Source organism: Protopterus annectens, chromosome 6.part0 (genome assembly GCF_019279795.1).
Source record: "Protopterus annectens isolate FY-2018-M chromosome 6.part0, PAN1.0, whole genome shotgun sequence".
NCBI classification, from domain to species: Eukaryota; Metazoa; Chordata; order Ceratodontiformes; family Protopteridae; genus Protopterus; species Protopterus annectens.
The window spans coordinates 1,465,546,385-1,465,568,776 of NC_056737.1; the positions used below are offsets into that span (position 1 = coordinate 1,465,546,385).

Sequence of the window (22,392 nt, forward strand, 5' to 3'; positions counted from 1 at the left end):
TGTTTGGAGGTTGCTGATGTCCTCGTTAATGTGGTCCATGACAATGTGCTCCATGGCCTTGCAAATTAGGCTAGTTAGGCTGATTGATCTATAACTGCCTGAATCAGTGGATGCTCCACCTTTGTGTAGAGGGATGATGGTGGCCATCCTACACTTGGCTGGGACAAAACTGGTACTTAGACTTAGGTTGAATAGGGTGCCTAATAGTGCTGCAAGTTCCTGCCTGAGTTGATGCTGGATGCAGCCTGGGATGTTATTGGGTCCCATGAGAGCTGTGTTTTTAGCCTTTGAGAGGCCAGTAATGACTTGTTCCCTAGAGATAAGGGGTGGGGGGCAGGTGATGGGGATATCCTGGAATACTGATGGGGGAACAAAGGGGTGAAGTTTTCACTGAACCTATCTGCCAGCAGGTTGGCTATATCCATGGCATTTGTGTAAGTGGTATCCTTGTTCATAAGTTCTAAGCAGATGTAGGTGTTTCCCCTTATTTTGCGGATGTATGTGAAGAAGGCCTTATGACTGTCTTTAGCAGACGTGACCAATCTGGACTCAAAGTTAGCTTTGGAGGACTTCACTAATACCCTCATTTGTCTGTTTAGGCCAAGGAGACATTGCTTCCAATTTGGCACCTATTCCTTTTTGGTCCTGGATAGCAGTTTTTTCCTTTTGTTGTAGAGTTTATTTATAGCCAATGTCCACCAGACAGGTTTACTCTTCCTTGAGGAGGAGAATTTTGTCTTGTCAGGTATTGCTGAATACATGCATTTGTATAAAAGGTCATACAGTACTTTGTTGTAGGTCTGAACATTAGTGCCAGTTCATAGTGTTGTGGAAGGGGCTATGAAGCTGCTTAGACATTCCCTCAGGAGGTTGTAATCAACTTTGGAGAAGTTTTTTTTGATTAATCCTAGCTGGGGGGAGGGTGTGTCAGGAAGATGGTGACTTCGAAGGTGACCGCATTGTGGTCAGAGCTTACCAGGGATGATGACATTGTTGGGATGCTGCAGTGGTTTTCTATGTTGGTTAGTACCAAGTCCAAGATGTTGTCACCTCTTGTGGGGGTGTCAACTAGCTGGTCCAAGGCAATGACAATGATGAAGTCAAGGAATCTGACCATTTGTGTTCTGGCTCAAGTAGTTTTTCCAATCAATGGTTGGGTAGTTCAAGTTGTCCAGAATCAGGGTGTAGGGCTGAATCTTAATAGTTGAGGATGCCAAGATAGGTGGCATTGGTTTTCTGAATCAACATTGGGGGTCTGTAGCTAACTAGGATTTGAATAGGACTCTTGTCATCCATTAGCTGCACCTGTAGCATCTCCTGTGTGTCATACTGTCTGACCAGTCTGGAGGTGTGTATATCTTTAATATTTATTGAAACACCACCTCATTTGGCTTTGCTGCCCTCAAGTTTGGGTCTGTATGTATGATAAGATGAGTAAACAGGTAAGGCAGGGGTGCTGTCTGCAGCTTTGAACTAGGTTTCTGTGACTGCACAAATGTCAGTATCTTCCAAGTTTAAGAATGCTTGCAATCAGTGCAGTTTCATGCTGAGACTCCTAGCATTCAGCAGCATGACCTTTAAATTGCATTTAGATGAGATTCTCATGTTGGTAGTATTGACCTCAAGAAATTGACTAAAAAAGGCACTATGGGGGAGGCAAGAGCCTTTGTCAGGAGCTTGAAGCCCAAAGGAGGCAGATGCAGACCACCTCTGGAAAAGCATTGTGATCTGTCAATCACGTCTTCCCAAGTCGACAGATACTGGATCCCCTTAAAATGACACTAGAAACTAAGCCAATTATTAAAGTCAATCATTTTTGTTTGTATTGAGGCATAATTCTGGGTTTCGGTAAAATGCTGCTAAAGGCTAGTAACATACTTGCCTGGAACACATTCGGTGAGCTTGATCATGTGTCTCTTCATATAGTCCAGAGAGGTATGTCTCAAGTCATTCATGCCAAAACGTACTATGACAGAATCATAGCAGTACTTGTTGAGGGACTTGAGTGCATGGGTAATGTGGTGGATTCTGGCACCTGACAAACAATTATCATGACTTTCTCCTTATCCAGCCTGGTGAGGGCACATCTGTGTGTCTCACAATGGAGTCTCCTATGATTAATATATTGGGTTTATGGTTAAGCCTTGATGGCTGTGAGACACAGGTGTGTGGACTATGTGTGGTGTGGTAGGCTGTGGAGTTTGCATGTGCTTTTGTCTGCCTGTCTCTTTTGTTTAGGTATGTTTTTGTTAAGAACATCCGCATATGTGGGTGCATGTTGTGTTGGTGTGGGTGATATTTGAGGTGTGGTGTTTGTGCAGACAACCGTCTCAGTGCCAGGTATACTGGCTTGTGACAGACAGATCATAGACTCCAGGTTTTTAATGTAATTGTATCTGTCACAATTAGTGTTCCTAGGTGGTAGTAAGAGAGAGTCTATCCATATTTGTTAGAATCAGTGAGGGGGGGTGGGCTAAGGGGGGGCAAAGGTGGAAAGATCTGACATGAGTACTAGCTGCTTGTGTTTGTACAGAGGATGTAAAGAAGCTTCACTACCTCAGGATTGAGTGAGTGCTAGTAAGGGAAAATTTGAAGCCGGACTACCTTGCAATGGGTTAAATCAATGCAGCAGAGGTGCATGACGCACAAACAAGTGCAGCCCCATGCAAATACAGGGTTTAAATAACAAAAAAGATGGACAAATCTATAAACTCAGTTTAGTACCCATTCTTGCCAGCCCCTTCACTTTCAACCAATCACTCATGCTAGAGAAGGTCAGTCAGCCCCGTTACTCTCACTAACAGAGAAGGCAGGCCCTTATCAGCACAAGATGGCTGCTAGGAAACTCAGCAAGCAAAACAACCAGGCCTGGATGCAACAAACCTGTATCCAGACTATGCTACTTGACGAAAACACAGAAAATTCCCAGAAAATGCACAGAAGAGCACAGACAGGGCATTCAAAAGAGAAAATACAACTCTTAGTATGAAAAAAGCAGTTTACAGTTAACTAACTCAGTAAAAATACAGTTACAGTAATGAAATACTACTTAGCAATAAAAATACAGTTAAAACAGTATAAAACAGTACAAGAATGCAGTGAAACCTATAGACCCATTCTATCCATTCCTATCTATAGACCCATTATAGAGTACAATGCCCCGTTTGGTATGTATGTCACAAGATATCTGCAACAGCTGGAAAGGCCGCAGAAATACCTCACTAAAAGAATCACAGGCCTAAAGCAGATGCCCTATGCTGACCATCTAAAAAAACTTCAGCTATACTCTGTGGCATATCGTCTACTCAGAGGCGATCTCTGCTTAACATACAAGGCCATGCTAAACCATGAGTTGTTGGACATGCTCCACTTAAAGAAATTTCAATCCCTCAAAGCCACATGCTCCAGGCGTCTAAACCTTGCTATCACAATGAACAAAACATGCTGGAGGGATAGGTTCCTGACCCAGAGACTCTCCATACTCTGGAATAGAGTGGCCATACATGTCAAACAGAGCACCTCCTTAGCCCTCTTCAAAAGGAACCCTGACGATTGGATGGGCGACAAGAAATTCACCCTGGGATCACATCAGTCGCCCTGCTAGACAGGGGTCCAGGGAAATAAATACTGTGGGAAGAAATATCCAGGGAATTGTTATGGCTAGGCTTGTATAGGCCCTAGGGCCGATAGCGTAGTCCAACCTATGAACCTATGAACCTATGAAACTATGAAACAGTAAACAAAGCTTTATAACAGTGCAAAATGTAGCAGATCAGCTGGGTAGCACAACTATAAGCATTAGGAAGTGAAATTCAATGAAATAAATGTTAAAAAAAAAGCAAAAAAAAAATGTATTCTGCTCTTGGGGCCTCAGGGAATTTCTGCTATGTCACAGTGATGAATCACCACTCCTCAGCCTGGTAAAATCAACCACTGGATGCAGTCCCACTATGTACAAGAGACAATTGCTAGCCCTTCCCCTCATTTGGCAGGGCCTATCTCAAGGCAAATGCTGGAGCAGAACTCCATCCAGGACACAGGGGAATGGAGCAGCATGTTCTGTGATACTGACAAGCTGGTATGAGGACCCAAAACCCTTCCCTGTGCATGCTTGTTGCAAACTCCACATACCTCCATTGTGATGCAATGAAACAATCCCAACTCACATTGTGTATAAACACTTCCATGTAATTTTTGATCTGCAGTGGGATTCTGCCAAGCATCTTGTGATCCAAACATGTGTCAACCCCCCCCCCGCCAGTGTGTAGGAAAACCCTCATTAATCTCCTCCCTATGACAGCTCCAGCAATTTTCTAGCCAACTAATCACGTCCAGTTCATCAGGGTCATATAGTCAAGGCTTTATCCCTCAATGGCAACAGTGCTCTCATATCTTTTTCTAGCCTGCTGCACTATACATGAATCTGCATTTGATATATAAGTAACCAGTTACGCACAAATATGTTCACATTATAAGGATTTTTGGACCGCCAAGGAGTGTTGTGAGGCTGAACATCATTGGCAGAGAACTGAAATTACCTTAGAAACTCATATATTTCTATATAAGGCCAACCCAGAGGGCATTATCACACTTAAAAAACACCAACAATAGTTATTTTGGCTAATATTTTTTTATTGGATGCTTCTGTCTGCTCTTGGTATGTTTTTTTCTTTTTTAAAGACAACATACTAATTTTCCTCAACTACCTATTACTGATTACTTTTTTGGTGCACTTTTAGAAATGGTTAGATAACAGTGAACATGTGCCTCTAACTGCACATCTGCAAAATCTGTACTTTATTGCATATGCATAAGTCTTGTGTGGGTCAGTTGGTGTTCCTGTGTGTGTGTGTGTGTGTGTGTGTGTGTGTGTGTGTGTGTGTGTGTGTGTGTGTGTGTGTGTGTGTGTGTGTGTGTGTGTGTGTGTGTGTGTGTGTGTGTGTGTGTGTGTGTGTGTGTCTATATGTATTTGTATGTCTGACAATGTGTATGTGATAGAAAGTGTGTGTATGAGTGTGTGAGTCTGTGTATACCTATTTGTTTAAGTGCATGTTTTACACAGTGGTAGTAAGTAATACATGGTATAGAATGTATCTTACTGGCAGTATGGCACAGTGCTTCACATTTTATCAGAGGGAGTACAGTTTTAATTACTTAGTGCTATTCTGTTAAAACAAGCACTGTTCTAAAATGCATAAAATGTACTTCTTGGACAGGAACTGTGACATGGGTGGGACCAGATTGAACTGCACTTTATTTTATTCCATCCAGTACACCTTCCATTTCCAGTCTTCATCCCTACTGAATAAGCCTGCCCATATTTCCATCTGAAGGCTCTACTTTGGCATTATTTCTTCACTCAATAGCAGAATGGGCCATACATCCAGAGTGTTACCATAATTTGTGGAGTCTGAGGATTTTTACTACTCTATAGTCCCTCCCCTAAATGCTTAGCACTAAGCTATGACTGGCAAGGTGTGGGAAGACTAGTGTGTCCTCTGCCCCTGTGCCTTAAGGAACATGCACAAAGCTGTCTATTCCACTGCCCCTCAGCCTGACATTTGGCCTGTCTTAGCTCCAGCATTCGCTATAACTCCACTATAGAGATGTCACTACACACTCTTCCAAGGTAGGAATATCCTCACTGCCTACTCAATCAAACACCTGAACTGGTAATCAATCACGAGTCACCTGGGTTGCAGTCAGGTCTTTATCACTATATGCCACCAAAGAAGCTATATCGCACTTCATAGCAAGACTAGTAATGAAGTACTTTTTAATACTTACACAAATTGTGGCCATTGTCAGTGTGATTTTGGTCTCTGACTTTTAGTGGTGCAGGTGTAGCAGTTAACATTGTCACCTCACAGCAAGAGGTTCTCCGATTCAATTCTCAGCTGTGGGTCCTTCTGTAGGGAGTCAGCATGTTGTCCCTGTGTTCCATGGCTTTCCTCTGGCTAATCCTATTTCCTCCCACATTCCAAAGACATGCATCTGGACCATTTCTCCCTGGGCCTCCACTGAAAATAAGTTCTGTCCTAGTCAGACTTTCCTGGTCAACAAATGTTAAATAAAATAAATACATTTTATGAGATAGAGCCAATATTGACAATATAGTGCTATTGTGTGGTAAATTGCACTTTATCCAAACTGTACTGTTTAGACAACAGCTATTACATGGGTGGGGGGCATATTGAAGTTGGGACATTTTGCATAGTGTTTTATAGCAGTGGAAAATATGCAACAATATAAATTTTATATTTACTAGCAGCCTGACAGCACATACGTTTCAAATAGTCATTTATTTTATTTTACTTTGAACTGTTACAGATTGACAACTCTTTTGGAAGCTGTCAAAACAGAAGTCAAACTATAGCATTCAAGTGTTAATCTGGCAGGTATCAAAAGAGATATCAAACTGCAGTAGTCAAAACAATTGAGTTTGGTCCTTTGCCAAGAGTAAGGAGGTGTCAATAAGTGTGACAGTGGTGATATGTAACAATGTAATCATCAATTCTTTTTTTTCACGCTTCACAGAAAATGCTATACACGCATATGGGTTTGTTTTGCCAGCAGCTAACTCATGAATGACAAGCTGATTGAATTAACACTGTCAGCAATAGTAACCTGACATTATGTCACCAAGACTAGATACTTTTCCATTTCCATGCTAGAAAATTGAAAGAATGCAAACTACAGAAAATAAGTGTGTTTGTATGGTAACATGCTAAACTCCCTCACATTTGGACTGTATTCCCACAATCCCATGCAACTTGCATAAAATAAATCTGATTCTGCATTATCACAGAGGAAGGAGATCAGTTGAATCCATACAGACAGAAATATAAAGGTCACCCCTTAGAGATTAAGTGTAATAAGTCCTGCATGTAAACATGGGACCCCATACTTGTCACTGAAATTTGGTGACCCATACCTTTAAAATGTCTTCCCTTGAAAGACTAAAAAAAAGAAAAGAAAAATAGGGGAGATATCTACTACTAACAGTAGCAAGCTGCTTGTTACAAATGCAACAAGCATCTTGCTGCATCAGACTACCAAATATTGAGCACTTCATCACTTCAGGGGGTGACACCTAGAGGAAACGCTGTTACTTTTCAGAGCAATGCCACCACGGTCTACTTCTCTAACAAAGACACATTCAATAGACTATTACATTAGGCACCATGCTAATGGTGCCCTAATACCATTACAAATAAAACAGCAACACTATGAAACAGAAGTAGATAGAAGGAAAATGGAGAAAAACACAAAAGAATTATCTGCATTTTTCATAAACTGTCAGCAAGCTGCTTATTCCTATCACTTTTCACTAACATCTTTGTATTATTTTATTGCTTTTGTCTGCCACTGTCTTTCAGTTTACAAAGTCATGGCATTATATAATTTAGAGTCTGACAATCCTGGCACTTCTATACTTCATCCAGAAATAAATTACTTCTTTGCTACTCAATGTCTTGTCTTTCAAGTACAGCTACTACTTTCTTAAGGAATATTACAAATAATACTGCATATCAGAAATGTCCATAAGAGATAAATCATGACAAACCTGAAATGGCCATATCCAAGCAAGTCCCATTAAACATCACCCTTCCTTCCGGACAGGAACAAGTTCCACCAGTTGGATTCAACAAGCAGAGGTATTCACAGTTCATGTTACTACAAGGATTTGTTACTGAAAATGAAAATGGACAAGCATGCTGTTACGAAATTAGCTGATATTAGTAATAATGAGTAACAGAAACTTATTTTGAGTATTTCTTTAGATTCATCTCCATACATTCATCTTGCTAGAATTAACTTGTTCATTTATGAATTTAAATAAATGTCATAAAAAATGAACATGAAAACAAATACTTTATATTTTAGTTAATTATGTCACTGACACAATTTAGCACCTGGTCTTCTTTAAAGCCATTAATTTTCTATCACATTTTCATTATTGCTTTCATGTTGTCATCAGTTATCCACCTCTGGAGATATCCTATACACATATCTTGTTATAAATGTTATTTTTTTCTGCAGGTTCTCTTTCTGCAGACCATAATCCTAACACTGAGAAGTTTACTTTTCTTATTTAGCCAATATTTCTAACAAGCTTTCCACCTTCATTCATTTAACTGCCAGTGCTTCTGTCCAAAATCTGTATCAGCAGTTTTCTGATTCTGCAGCTGATATGTAAATTATTGTATGGCAGAACAGAGAGCACTTTCAGATTTGGCTGCCTCATTTAAAAATGAATGATGATCAGGAGTTATTCTGAAGGTTAGATAAATTATTTTATTGTAACTATTATCACGTTTCAGCATTCAAAGTTCAATATATTTTTGTATTAAATTCTGAGCCTAAAACAGGTTATTCAGGAATTTGCACCTATTCTGTCCAGGAAAGCATACCATATTATTAAACTAGTTTTCTATCTCTGTCTTAAATATCAAAAGGGCATCTGAGTTCCTCAAATGAAAGTGCAATGCATTTCACAGCCTCCCCACCTTACACTGCAAAAACAAATGCTGAAAGGATGATTTACTTAAAGAAAGAGACACTAATACACTTTTGTTTTTCATAAAAGATACATGCAGTATTGAAGCAAGAATATAAACTTTAGACATCTTTATATTTAATATTCTACCCATTATTAGCCTGTACTCTATGGAGTAAAGGGGAATGTATTTCAACCTCCCCTTGAATGACAAGTGCATAACAGATGCCTGACTCAGTCTCTCTTTGTATGATAAATGCACAGTAGATGTAATTTGCCCTGTAAAACATCTTTGCACCCTTCCTAACCTTCCTAACCTTTTTATTGACAGACAGAAGGACTCACTAGTGCTTCATAAAAAAAAATAAATCAATATTTCTAAGCATATTTTGAACAGTATAAATATACTTACTGTTCTGTTGCTTATAGTGATGGAAGATAAGTATATTCTTTGGTTTCTCAATGCCAAAATCCATATATTCCAATGTTTGTGTTCCAAATTTTGGCACTTTGAACGCTCCAGCCTTTAGACTGACTCCGTAAATGTACTCTTCAAAGATATCTATCCTATGTGGCTGCAACAATCCTTGAAATAAACCAGAGCAAACACATAAAAAAGTCATCAAAATCATTGATAGTATACAATCTTATCAGATTCACTTTGTGAATTTCTCAATGGAAAGCAATATAAGAAACATAGAAGTGTTTAATATGAGAGTGTATCACCTGTGGATTGCCCTGAAAATTACTTACATAAAAGCATTACATATTGCTCATGTAATATTCCTATTTAACAATTCTGAATTGTGTCAAGCAAACATGGAAGTCAGCTTTGATTGGGTCCATATATTCTTTTTTTTTTTTTGAATGTTTTTATTACATTTTCAAACACAATCAAACAGTATATCACCTAAATGAAGCAGCAAAAAAAAAAAGGTTAAAATAGTCTACTTCAATTAAGCTAGCAAATTCTTTATTTCTATTCACAGAAAAAGAATAAAAGAATAAAATGTTATATATATATATATATATATATATATATATATATATATATATATATATATATATTACAGAAATTTTAATCAATGCTTTTCTAATGAAACACTTAACATTAATCAGTTATTACAGTAAGTAACACTTTTATTTATTCTCATTTTAATAGTGAACAACTTGTTTTGACAGTGTTAGAAATATTAATAAAATATTTAAAGGAGGGAGTAATATCTTTTTTCTGATTTATTGTAATAATGTTTTTAGAAATATTCAACAGACTCCAAAGAACAGGGTATTGCATTCTAGGAACATTTCCAGGAAGTGGAACATTAAAAGAGTTAGGATTTAGTTAAATTAAATTGTCTGTCGATTGTGCTTGTATAAAACTATCTAAAATGATTGTATCTTACTGCAATCAAAAAACATATGTTGGCAGTTAACTTTTGAGATAGTTTTGCAAGTCTAGCATCTGATATTATTTAAAACATATGTTGTATTTTTATAAGGAGTAATAAAGGTCCTTTGTATACATTTCCATGAAAACAATTTCCAACATAATGAAGATGTAGTTTTCTTTGATAATGCTAATATTAATCTATTATCATCACCTAATACACTAGTATGATTAACTAAAGTAAAATAATCTCAATAATTATTTTAATGTGCAGTCATATATTTCTTGATTCAGTATTATTTAGAAAATTAATAAAACGTGGAAATATATTTCCTTAATAAATTGGGCATTGAGTCAAAATTTTAATTAATAAATTGCCTAATTATCTGTATAGTTAACTAGTTTTATATCAATATCATAGTGATTCAGCTTAATATCAGAAATATCATCTGATCCCAAAACAATCAAATGTTGATTTTGTTTAACTCCATGATTTTGGAGACATTTACATTACTAATACAACCTGCAGAGAAGGCTATATAAATACAAAGACCCAAGCTTTGAAATATAATTATTAAAGAGTAATTCTGATATATATTCCAAACAATTACAAATTTAATTGATGGAGAAAGAGATGTATCACCAACTATTACTATAATATTATCTCCAAAAAGTTGAATTTTAGAAGAATATTGATCATAATACATGGTATACTTTTATTCTGATAAATAGTAGCAAACTGTGCTTTTTAATGCAACTTTACTGCCCACGCCATTTTTCCATCTGCGTTCTGCACGTGGGCAATCAACTAATAAGCGTTTATTATTAGTTAGAGTTCTGGATAACAAAAATGCTCTATTCCTCTCATTATTTGTCATTATTTACAACAACCGGTTCTTTTACTACTCTCTACCATTAAAAACATGCAAAATAGGCTGCCTGTATACCCAATTCCTTCACTGCATTAGCGGAAAGGTATACTGCTTACATTACTTACAATTTGCTGCTGGAATCGCATTTTCTGCCAGCGTTAACCCTTGGGACATACAATTTGTGCTATCCATTACTAAAATCAGCCTGTTAAAGCTGCCACTATATATTTGCCACACTAGTATGCTATTTTTTTACATCGAGTTTAACATACAGTAAATTCACTTTATTAATGTTTTTGCCTGTGTAGTATACTATTATTTCTCCTGCTGAGATTTGTTATACAATAATGTCTATTTAAAGGTTTGCTTGCCTTGTCGAGCTATTACACTGCTTCCCTCACTACCTGTTTCTCTGTCTCTATATACTCTGCAGCTCTGGGTTCCTTTTTTAGCCTGACTCCCAGAAACTGCCCTGCATTGCCTCACACAGAAGCATACTCGGGGCATAGAAGTCACCTATCAGCTCCCTGAGAGTATATCCAGGAACATTCATACAGAAAGTATGTTTTCTATAGTCAACTAAAGACTTTATCCTTAATTTATACAAATCTACTTTGCCTGGTTAGGTGTGTCTCCTGAGTTCAGTACGGCAGCAGCCATCCCCGCCCCACTGCAGGCTGCCATATTTCCTACCTCCAGCCTATTTCTTACTCCAACTCCCATTATTTTTACACTGCCTGCTTAACTACCATATTAGCTCCTCTCCTCTATCTCTTCATTTCTCCTTCATCCTGAATTTAGCTTCAGCTGTGGCACACTCCGCAATTCTGGTAACTACCACTAGGTGGTGGCTCTGTACCTGCTGTATACCTTATATCCTTTCACTCTTCCTTTATATCGGACTAGCTGTACACTCTGTTCATAAGTAGTTGTTCTAGGCTACCTTTATTAAACTCCTAGCTCCAGTATCTACCCTGTCTCTTTTATTTTTACTGTGACCTTAGGGTCTAATATCTCTACTTGCCCCTCTTAGCTTCTTACTCTCCCTTTGCTTAGCCTCTCACCTCCCTGTTACACTCTCAGACTTTACACTCACCTGTTGCAACTCTTTTTTCACTGATTGTCATCTTGGACACAGGTCTCCTTGTCTCATCCCGCTCCGTTCACCCTACAGGCTCACTCCGCTCCCCTACCCTGCCCCCAATTCCCACCCACCCCCAGGGTCCCTACACTTATTCCTCCCTTACCACACCCCCTCTGACACCACACCAATCCCACTGCCCACATCATTATCACATCACACCTCCCACAACACATTACTATTAGACACACCCACCCCCACTCTGCTCGGTTGTTCCACTTCCCCTAATACTTTCACCACTACACCATCTTACCTACCACCCTACACATCCAACTACAATCTACTAACTCTAAAATGCCAACATCTCCCTCACACCTCCTAACTCAACTACTTCTCATTCTCACACTACTTCCTTCTCTTTTTACTGTCTATCTCTTAACCTTAAATGAACAACCACTATATTCCTCCACCCCCTTTCCCGCAAAATATACTTCTACATTAACAATTGACACTATTCCAATCTCTCTAAATATTACATCCTCACCCATCTACATAGTTCCCAAATTTCACAGACTTACACCCATTAAATATATTCATTCCAATAACAAAAAACAACCTAACCATTCTTACAAACTACTTTATCATAAATACATTACTCACCTTCACACCCTACTTGATGGAGACATACACCCAAACCCTGGGCCTATTCATACCTCGACCACTGACAAATATACCCCAATTAACAGTAGCACCATAACCCCTTTAAAGCCAGCAAACTCTCTCCTCATAGCACATCTCAATATACGCAGCATTAATAATAAAATCCCACACCTTCATGTCCTTCTAGATGCCCACCAATTTGATATCCTATGCCTATCTGCCTATCTGAAACATGGCTTAAACCCACAATCAAAGACAATGAAGTCACCCCTCCTGGTTATAATATCATTAGAAAAGACCGTACTACCAAAAAGGGAGGAGGGGTTGCAATCCTCCATAAAACCACACTACAAATTAGTACCCTTGACCTCAACCCACCCTTAGACAACAAAGCTGAAATTCTGATCACTAAACTTCAGGTCAACCCTAATAAAGCCATTAATGTCATCTGCCTTTATCTACCACCTGGTAACAATATTAACACCCTTGAAAATATCTTGACTTGGCTTACTATCAACCTCCCACAGGAAACTATAATTCTAGGTGACCTTAATATTGATTGGCAGTCCTGTAATAGTTCACACCCTTCTACCCATATCAACCTATATGGCTTTACTCAAACTATCAACTCCTCTACCAGAACTCATAAGCCCAACAACAAAGAAACTATCCTGGACTGGATTCTTACTAATAACCCTCTACATTCCTATAAAGTAAGAACCCTCCCAGATGATCTAAGTGACCACTCCCTAACCTATTTTATTAGATCTAAAACCAACCTTACACATCCCAATACTGCCAGAACTGTTCGCTCCAAAAAACAATTTAACCATGGTCCATTCCTTACAGAACTTAAACAATGCAATTGGACACCTCTAAAATATCTTCCACTTGATGAAGCAGTATCATATTTTAATTCCACATTCTTATCCATCCTGAACCACCATGCCCCACTACGTTCAATTAGATGTAAAGCTAAACCAGCTCCCTGGCTCTCAAACACTTCAAGGCATAAAATCCATCTGAGAAACAAAGCTTGGGTTAAATGGCATTCTACAAAAAACCCATTAGATCACTTAATTTTCAAACAACTAAGAAATGACACTAAAAAAGCCATTGTACTAGATAAAAATAACTTTTACCTCCAAATACAGCAAACCCATGTTAATAAACCACAAATGTTCTGGAAAAGCATTAACAAACTTCTTCATCCAGGACAATCAGTCACCCCTAACCCTCTAGGCTCAAACCCAGATAATCCCATCGACACTGCCAACTCCTTTAACTTCTTCTTTACCAATGCCATCCAATCTCTTGCTAGTCATCTTACATCAGACATTGCTAACCTTCCTAATTCATCTGTAAATCCTCCACCTTCCTTTCTATTCCATCCAGTGCCCACATCCACTATTTGCTCTCTACTATGTAAACTTAAACCTTCCACCCCCTCATCTGACCAACTCCCAGCAGAATACCTTCAAATAGGTGCTAAATCTATAGCCTAACATGACAGTATTAGTTTAAGGAGTATACTTAAAATGAGGAGGAACAAATTGTAATTTTAAATTTTTATGTTTATATCCAACATCATATATTCAATGGGTTTGGTCCTGGTGTATTTATTTACACATATTTCCTCATTAAGAATAGGTCTCTATCTACTACATTCAACTTAACTCTTTTGGATGACTGACTCATGATGGTTATACATATTATACATATTATTCTTTAGATTAATTATTTTCACAAAGTAACACACTTTTGGCAATAATGTTTTGCAAGGGTGAACACTGTTTAGTATATTACTATATAAAAAATTATTTTTTTTTTTGTTTAGTTTATTCATTGACAAAACTTCATTTTAAAATAAGACACATTTTTTTTAAATTTGGTTTTTGAATGTCAACTGACTACTGGTTTTACACAAGTACTATACACTTAAAATCTGAAAATCTTATTTAAAAATTTAACAACTAACAACTGTTTTAATTGACTAATTTTTCAATATTTAATTAAATTAATATCAAGATCAAGATATATATATAATATGACCACACACACAATACATTTACTTTGAAAATTGAGAGGCTCTCAGGCGTTTTTTTACTTTGTGTGTTTGAATAAAGAATAAAGAAAAGTTTCACGTCTCGGTTTATCTGTTCGCTGGTTTATCTGTTCTTTCTTTGGTGTCTTGTGAAGGAGTCTTATTTTTTCAACGATCTTTGCTGGTTTTAAACTTTGGTTTGTGTGCTGAGGCTGAGCTAGTGGTCTTTGCTTTTCTTTTTTACTAAATCTATAGCCTACCCTATATCCATTTTTATCAATAGAACCATTTGTGATGGAAATATTCCGTCCATCTGGAAGATTTCCTATATCATTCCTCTACACAGATGTGGGAACTCAAATGATTTCTCTAATTTTCGTCCCACAGCCCTGCTATCTCCCCTTGCAAAAATTATGGAAAAGTGTATTCAGAAACAACTACTCAACCATCTGCTCCAAAATAAACTTCTGGCTAACTGTCAACATGGCTTCAGACCTTACCATAGTACCACCACTGCCCTGCTATCATTTACAGATTGTATTAACAATAATCGTAACAACAGCCTTCATTCCTCAGCAGTATTTGTTGATTTATCCAAAGCCTTCGACATGGTTCATCACCACCTGCTCTTACACATCTTGCAATCTCTGTCCTTAGACCCATTAACTATCAACTGGTTCAAATCTTACCTTGATAACAGGAAACAAGCAGTACTCTGGCACAATAATCTATCAAATCTCCTACCTATATCCCTTGGTGTTCCTCAGGGCTCCATATTAGGGCCACTTCTATTTTCCATCTACACTAATGATCTTCACTCAGCAATTCCTTACTCTACCTGCATTCAATATGCAGATGACTCCACCATTATCTGCTCAGCTACCTCTCAAATTGAACTGCAAACCTTGACCCAGAATGCATTCAACACTGTGGAACAATGGTTTACTAACCGCTGCCTCCTCCTTAATCCCAAGAAAACAAAACTGCTACTCTTCTCCCCAACACGTAAGTCCACCCCCATACAATTTTCACTTACATCCACCAATGGTACTGTTAGCTCTCCAGACCCAACTGCCAAGCTCCTAGGAATAACTATTGACAACAACCTCAACTTTGACACACATATTAACACCACAGTAAAAACTGTCAAAAAGAAAATTGTATCCCTCTAAAGAATCAAACCTTTTCTCACTACAACAGCCAGGAATGCTATAGCCAGAACTCATCTCATCTCTACTCTACTCTATGCCTCACCCATATTCACAAACCTTTCTAAAACCAACATTAACAAGCTCACTGTATCATATAATAACATTGCTAGATTCGCTGCTGCCTCCCCTTACCATACTTATCACTGTCTAAACCTTTTACAACTTGATTGCTTAGAATTTCATCAGCATCTTCATCTTTCTCAGCTTACTATTGCCCATAAAAGCCTGTATCAACCCTCAAATACTCCTATTCTCTCAAGACTACTTACCCCCTACCATAATCCTAAAAACTTACGCTCAGCTAATAAACTACTGTTTAACACCTGTAGATCTCATAACTGACCAGGTGACTCCCTCTTCTGTAACACCTTTGGTAAACTATGGAATCTACTACCTACTGAACTTACAACTCTCTCCTCTCAAACACTTTTCAAAAAGAAGCTCAAGCTTCATCTCAAAAAACACTGGTTATGTTCCTGTATTACCCCTGACTAATTGCTTTATCCTCTAGCATTAACCACCTGCATCAACTTCCATTCACTTTCTAACCTTTTATTTATATTTTCTTTTTTTCTGAATCCTGGGACTTCAGTCTTCACAAGTTTTCTTAAGTCTTCACATATATTTCCTTATTATCAACATTGGTAACTGCCTTCCACACTATACATTGTATTTACTCTATTCTGACTTTTTTAAAAACCTTACTTAAAATGTTTTTATCATATTATTTCTCTAGACTTTTTCATGACCTTATTTAAAATTGTGTATCATTTATTTTTATTATTATTTTATTTTTCTTTTTTTCTATTTTGTCATTTTATATGTTGTTATTGTTTTTTATCTATACTGTTTTGCACATGGAGCTTTTCTCCCCGGGCCTCTACTGAAAATGGACATGTATCCGGCTAGACTAGCCCAGTCAACAAATGTAAAATAAAATAAAAAATAAAATGTAAAATAAAATAAAAAAATAAAATAATATTTTAAACTCCTTTACATCTAAACTTGATCTTATACAATTAGCAAAGGAGATAACGAGCAAACTTGTTTAGTACCTTTGCAAATATTTACTGGTTGAGGAACAAATCAACTTAATTTAATAAAGACAGAGGAATTCTGATAAAGATAATTAATAAGCTGAATGAAATTATCTGAAAACTTGCACATTTCCAGTGCAAAATATAAATAAAATTAATCAACAGAATCAAATTCTTTATTTAAATTTAAACTATCTCTAGCTATTGATAACTCTTTTATTCATTTTATTAGCATAATCAACCAAAGTAATTATTCTTTTGATATTATCATAAAATTGTCTATGTATTATAAAAACTTTTTTAATTCTCATCAACAAAGGAAAAAATGTTCAATTCTGTTAACATAAATAGATATAAAGAGTTTGTAATCAATGTTTAACAAATAAATAGTTCTATAAGAAAAGCATAATGATGAATATTTATTGTGATTTAAATGGGAGAAATAATCATATATTTCCAAGATGGAGGATGGATTTTTTACATTTTTCACTAGAGAAAACTCTTGTAATAAAATAACTAATCCCTCATTTGGTAATAACTTATATAATTCATTTGGTAATAACTTATATAATTCAAGTATAATTCCATTGCTACTGGGAGGTTTATTATGCTTAAACAATTTTTTATTTGTTCCATTAATTCTATCATGGTAATGGGTTTTCCTATTTTTTTATTTACTCCTGAGTTAATTTATTATGCATGCAATTTCTTAGCAATGTTCTATTTCTTTTTGTATCATAATATCATATGAATTATTAAGTTGGTTATATTAATTCCTAAAGCTATTCAAAATCTCTACTATATTCCTAACTCTCCTTTTGCTACCCAGCACAGTAATTTCGTTAATATAATTAGATTTTATATTTTTTATCTAATGGCTAACTTATGGATATTGTTATGATTTAAGGAACAGGACTGATATTTTGTTCTTTCTAAGCAAATTAAAACTTTATGTTGTAAAACGATGAGAAATTTTGTCTTCAAACTTATCAATGCATTTAGTAGATACTTATTACCTTCTTGAATACTGAGTTTTAGATTATCAGTTTGTAATTGTAAATATAATAATTATTTACCTCATTCTTTTCTATTATAAATATACCAATCCATTATTTTACTATATAAATAAGTTTTTAAAGAATCTCATAGGATCACATCTAAAATTGCTGACATTACCAATATTTAAAAATTGTTAAATTTCCTCAATAATCCCCTTTAAATTATTTTAATTTTATTATATATATATATATATATATATATATATATATATATATATATATATATATATATATGCAGATAACATAGCAAGAGACTAAATTTGTATGTTTAACTATAATATCATATGTAATAGTATTATTATCTCATACGGGGCATGAGACCACTTTAACTTTTTCTAGCCTAGAAACTAAAATCATTTGATATAAAGACCCTCTCTATTCTAGACTGAGCTCTGAACCTATGTGGATGAGTGAAAAACAATGAAACAGATACAGAAAAGTTGTTGATATATTTAACATTAATGAAGAAAACACATGGACCACCACTCCGAAGACCATATAAAACCATTTAATTAAATAAAACAGAAGCAGAATAAACACGTTCAGGTTTCCCCTTCATCAGGTTCAGATAAAACTATATAAAAAAATTAAATAGTAATGTCAGACCAATCAATAACTAATCAAGAACTAAGTCTCCACCACCTTCAGATATTAGAATAGGTGCTAAGCACAACCCTTTAGCACTGCATGTTGCTATGTACAATAATCTTACTTTTCTTTTATGATCCTCCAGATCATACCCACCACAATAAGAGGTGGAGAAATAGTGAACAGGACTGAGACTGTGGAGTCTAACTGGATAGCTGAGGTTTTGGCAGGTAAATTACCTGGCCTCAATTGTGTGCTTCCCATTAAACCTATTCTGATATCTTTAACATTAAATAATTAAACAATATTTAGTAAAGTCTTAGCTGTGGCAGATATTCTATGCTTAATAGATGCATTAATATCTCTTTTACATAATAATCAATTAAAATAACAAGCCATCACCAGTCTTACTTTCAAATTTGAATTTATATTATCTAAATTTTTGTTAGGTAAATTTAGCTCTAATTCCTAGAATCCAATAAACACTGGCCAATGCATTAAGTCTTTGTTGTATTTATACTATTACTATATTTATCATTGCTTTGCTATTACAATAAGTGTTGATAATGTTAGGCATTAAAATAGAATTTCTCCAAAGAATTCTAGCACCTCTTCTCTTTTCTATAAAATAAGACTTGAATAACACTGTATAGTCCTTAAATTTAGTCTACTGATATCATGAATTAAATGAGAGTCTTACAAAAAGACAGCTTGAGCTTTAACTAAATTCAAATATTTAAGTAAACTTTCCCTCTTGCAACTACTATTGAGCCCTTTTACTTTAATCAAAATACATTTTAGATGAGACATACTTTAACAATAAAAGAAGTCACATAAAATATAGCTACTGATAATTCCTCCTAAGTAATACTTTGAATTACATATAAATATAAAGAAAGAGAACAGAACTATGATATGTAAACATGTTTTAAAAATTGACAGACACACCAAATTTAGAACCTCTATAAACTTAATATTGAATATTGTGACCTTAATCCAAACCTATAACAAGGAACCTAAAGTTTCTACATTGAAAAGAAATACCATCCAAATTACATACAAACTACTACAAGATTACATTTCCTACTGCAGCCTATATAAAAGAAACAAAAGTCATTAAGTATGTAATGGTTAAACAGGGATTAACCAGTATCAGCAAAATAGTGTATATATACACACACATATATGAAGAAAAGTATTATTGAGACTTGACTAAATTTAAGTTAATATTTTCCCTTCTATTCCTATTTATTTCATCCTATCTTGTCAATTATTAACTACCCCAAACATGTTTATCCTTAAGTAAGCCTTTTAAAGTATATATAAATATTTACAATTTAGTTAAGTGAATCCTGTTTCAAGCATTTAAACAAATAACTCATATATGTATTAGATAGATTATTATACTAATTTATTTATGAAAAACTGGTTAAAATATAATAGCTATATAAATCCAGTAAGAGATGATCAATTCATGAATGTTAAATGTGTCTATCAATATACACATACACATCTATATTCATGTATAAACAAATACCAATAGAACCTTCCTAATGATTATCCATGTGTAATAAAGCATGTATTAATTTATAGCACAATTAGCAAGTAACAATTCTTTTCATTTCAGTAGAATGTAAGAAAGCAGATAGGAAAACATGTACATAAACTGTACCCATAAAACCATTTTTATATTCAGAAATAATAAGTAATATTTGATTATACATATAGGATCTTAAAACTGTTATTTAGTTACCGTTCTTATTTAATCCAATAATGTGATCATATAGAATTTAAAACAATTATATTAAATGTGTAAATGAGTAAGTGTATGCTCAGTTTCAACAGATGCATTTCAGAGATTCATTATATCACATTTGCATATAATCTGCCTTAAACCATGTATAATCTCTGACATTACAGCTGGCATCCAGTGTCATAATGTATAGTAACCATACCTCTCAACCTGGAAACATCAAAAATCTGGACAAGGCCCATGAAAAATAGGTACAAATCTGTACACTGATTAACATCTAATTTGCATACATGATTACATACCCCACCTACTCCAATGGCATTGCGGGATACCAACTTTCAAACTGAAAGAACAGGCAATCAAAATATGGCACCAGAGTCCCCCTGCATGCAGCCATTCCAATGTCCCATTACCTGGCTATTTCGCCCCATTTACCATAAACACTAATGTGTGCATATCGCTTTACTTCTACAGTGATTATTTGGATTTTATTTTTACAGCACAGCAATGCCCAAAGACTAACAAACATCTGTTAAACAAAGCAATACTGTCTCACAATGAAAATAGACTTGGAATTAAAACTTCTCTGCCCTTGAAACTCACATTCATTGAAATAGCATTAAAACCCACACCACATCCAAAGAAAATGCAGCTGGCCAGTGGTGGATAAAGGATTAGCAAAGCTTTGGAGTACAGTAAAATGGTTTCTAAAAAAATATGTCTGGAATAAGTTACAAAGTAGGAAAGAATCTGCTGGCACAGTTACCTTAATTAAAAATGCAGCAGTACATGGGGCAAACGAAAACAAACTGTGATGGCAGGACAAATGCAGTTCTATTACACATTAATGTCACATCAAATTAAGCAGGCTGAACGGCATTAGAAAGACTAAACTTAAGTGGCCTCAAGTAATGTGGTGCAACCAACTCTTGCCCAAAGTGGAAGAGACTCATCACAATGCATGCCTGAGCATTAGAAATGTCACTAATGCATGAACAGACCTTTATCCTGTACAATTATGCAGTGAATATCTACATTAAATATCTCCAAATAAGCTTTAGAAATAATCCAGCACACAATGCAAATTTGCAAAGCACAGATCACATATGAATAATTAATACTAAGCAGCCATCACTCAACCAGAATGTGCTTTGACTAAGCAAGGAATCCAATTACAAACCTGGGTAACCACCTTTACCAGTTAAAACAAGTATTTTTTTTTTAATTAAATACTAAATGCCAATGGCAGACTTGCGTATTCTAAATACTAGCACATCTACAGAACTCCGCATCACTGGCACCTCAACATCTTCACTTAAGAATCAGGAACAAAGACAAAAATAGTGATGGACAAATGCCCATAATTAGGGACATTTTGTAATTAGCAGAACAGGTTTTATACCAAAATGCACTTTCTGAAGAATAAGCATGTAACTTGAATGTCAGGTTTTGTCGACTGACTGCAATCCTTTGTGATTTACCATAAATTCAAAATTTGAGAGAGAAGACTGAGAAAACTTTTAGCTATACAAGAGTTTGTAACAAGTGACAGAAACAATCACCTGGCATCATTTTTTTTCGTTTCCTTCCTCCCGTATCTAAAACCATCTACTCCGTGTGTACAAACAACTGTGCAGGCACGTCACTAAAACATGATTATAATGCTACTTCTGGCTAAATAATAATTCAGCAGTTAGCTGTCACAATGTGTATTCAAATTTCAAACCACATTTCAATCTTTTTGATTTATTGTTTTTTTTCTGTTAGTTTCCTTACTATGAAGAAGTTCTTCAGCATCAGCAATAATAGATCCAGCTCGTCCGTAGTTCTTCATAACCGCAACCATTTGTTGCTGTTCCCACTCACGTTTGAGCAGCCAGTCATGCCAGAAATGTGTGAGCTCCTTGAGCTCAATTCCGACAGGCTGGTAGGGGGCGCTGACGTCATCGCGCAGGCTGGTAGCCATGAGGGAGCTGACGTCATCGCGTACGTGATGACGTCAGTTCTAATGCCGCGAAAATTAAAAAACAAAGAAAACAAAAGAAAAAAATCGGAACTGAAGGGGTGCCACTCGGGAATCGTGGCATCCCTTCATTTGAACCCCAAAACTCGGTAAAAAATTAGTAATTCGGCATGGTTGAGAGGTATGATAGTAACAGAAAAAATCCACACCAACCATGACAAAATCAAAACAGTCTCTT

General features: G+C 35.9%; 1 protein-coding gene across 1 annotated transcript in view; it reads right to left on the reverse strand.

Moving 5' to 3' along the window:
• Window positions 1-22,392, reverse strand: part of LRP1B (LDL receptor related protein 1B) — a gene marked incomplete at its 5' end in the record, with an annotated part of 5,941,474 nt that overhangs the window by 541,146 nt on the left and 5,377,936 nt on the right. Inside the window, 2 exons of the mRNA XM_044073672.1 lie at window positions 7,568-7,693; window positions 8,913-9,086. Of these exons, the coding sequence (XP_043929607.1) occupies window positions 7,568-7,693; window positions 8,913-9,086 (300 nt within the window). The remainder of the gene's footprint in view (window positions 1-7,567; window positions 7,694-8,912; window positions 9,087-22,392) is intronic.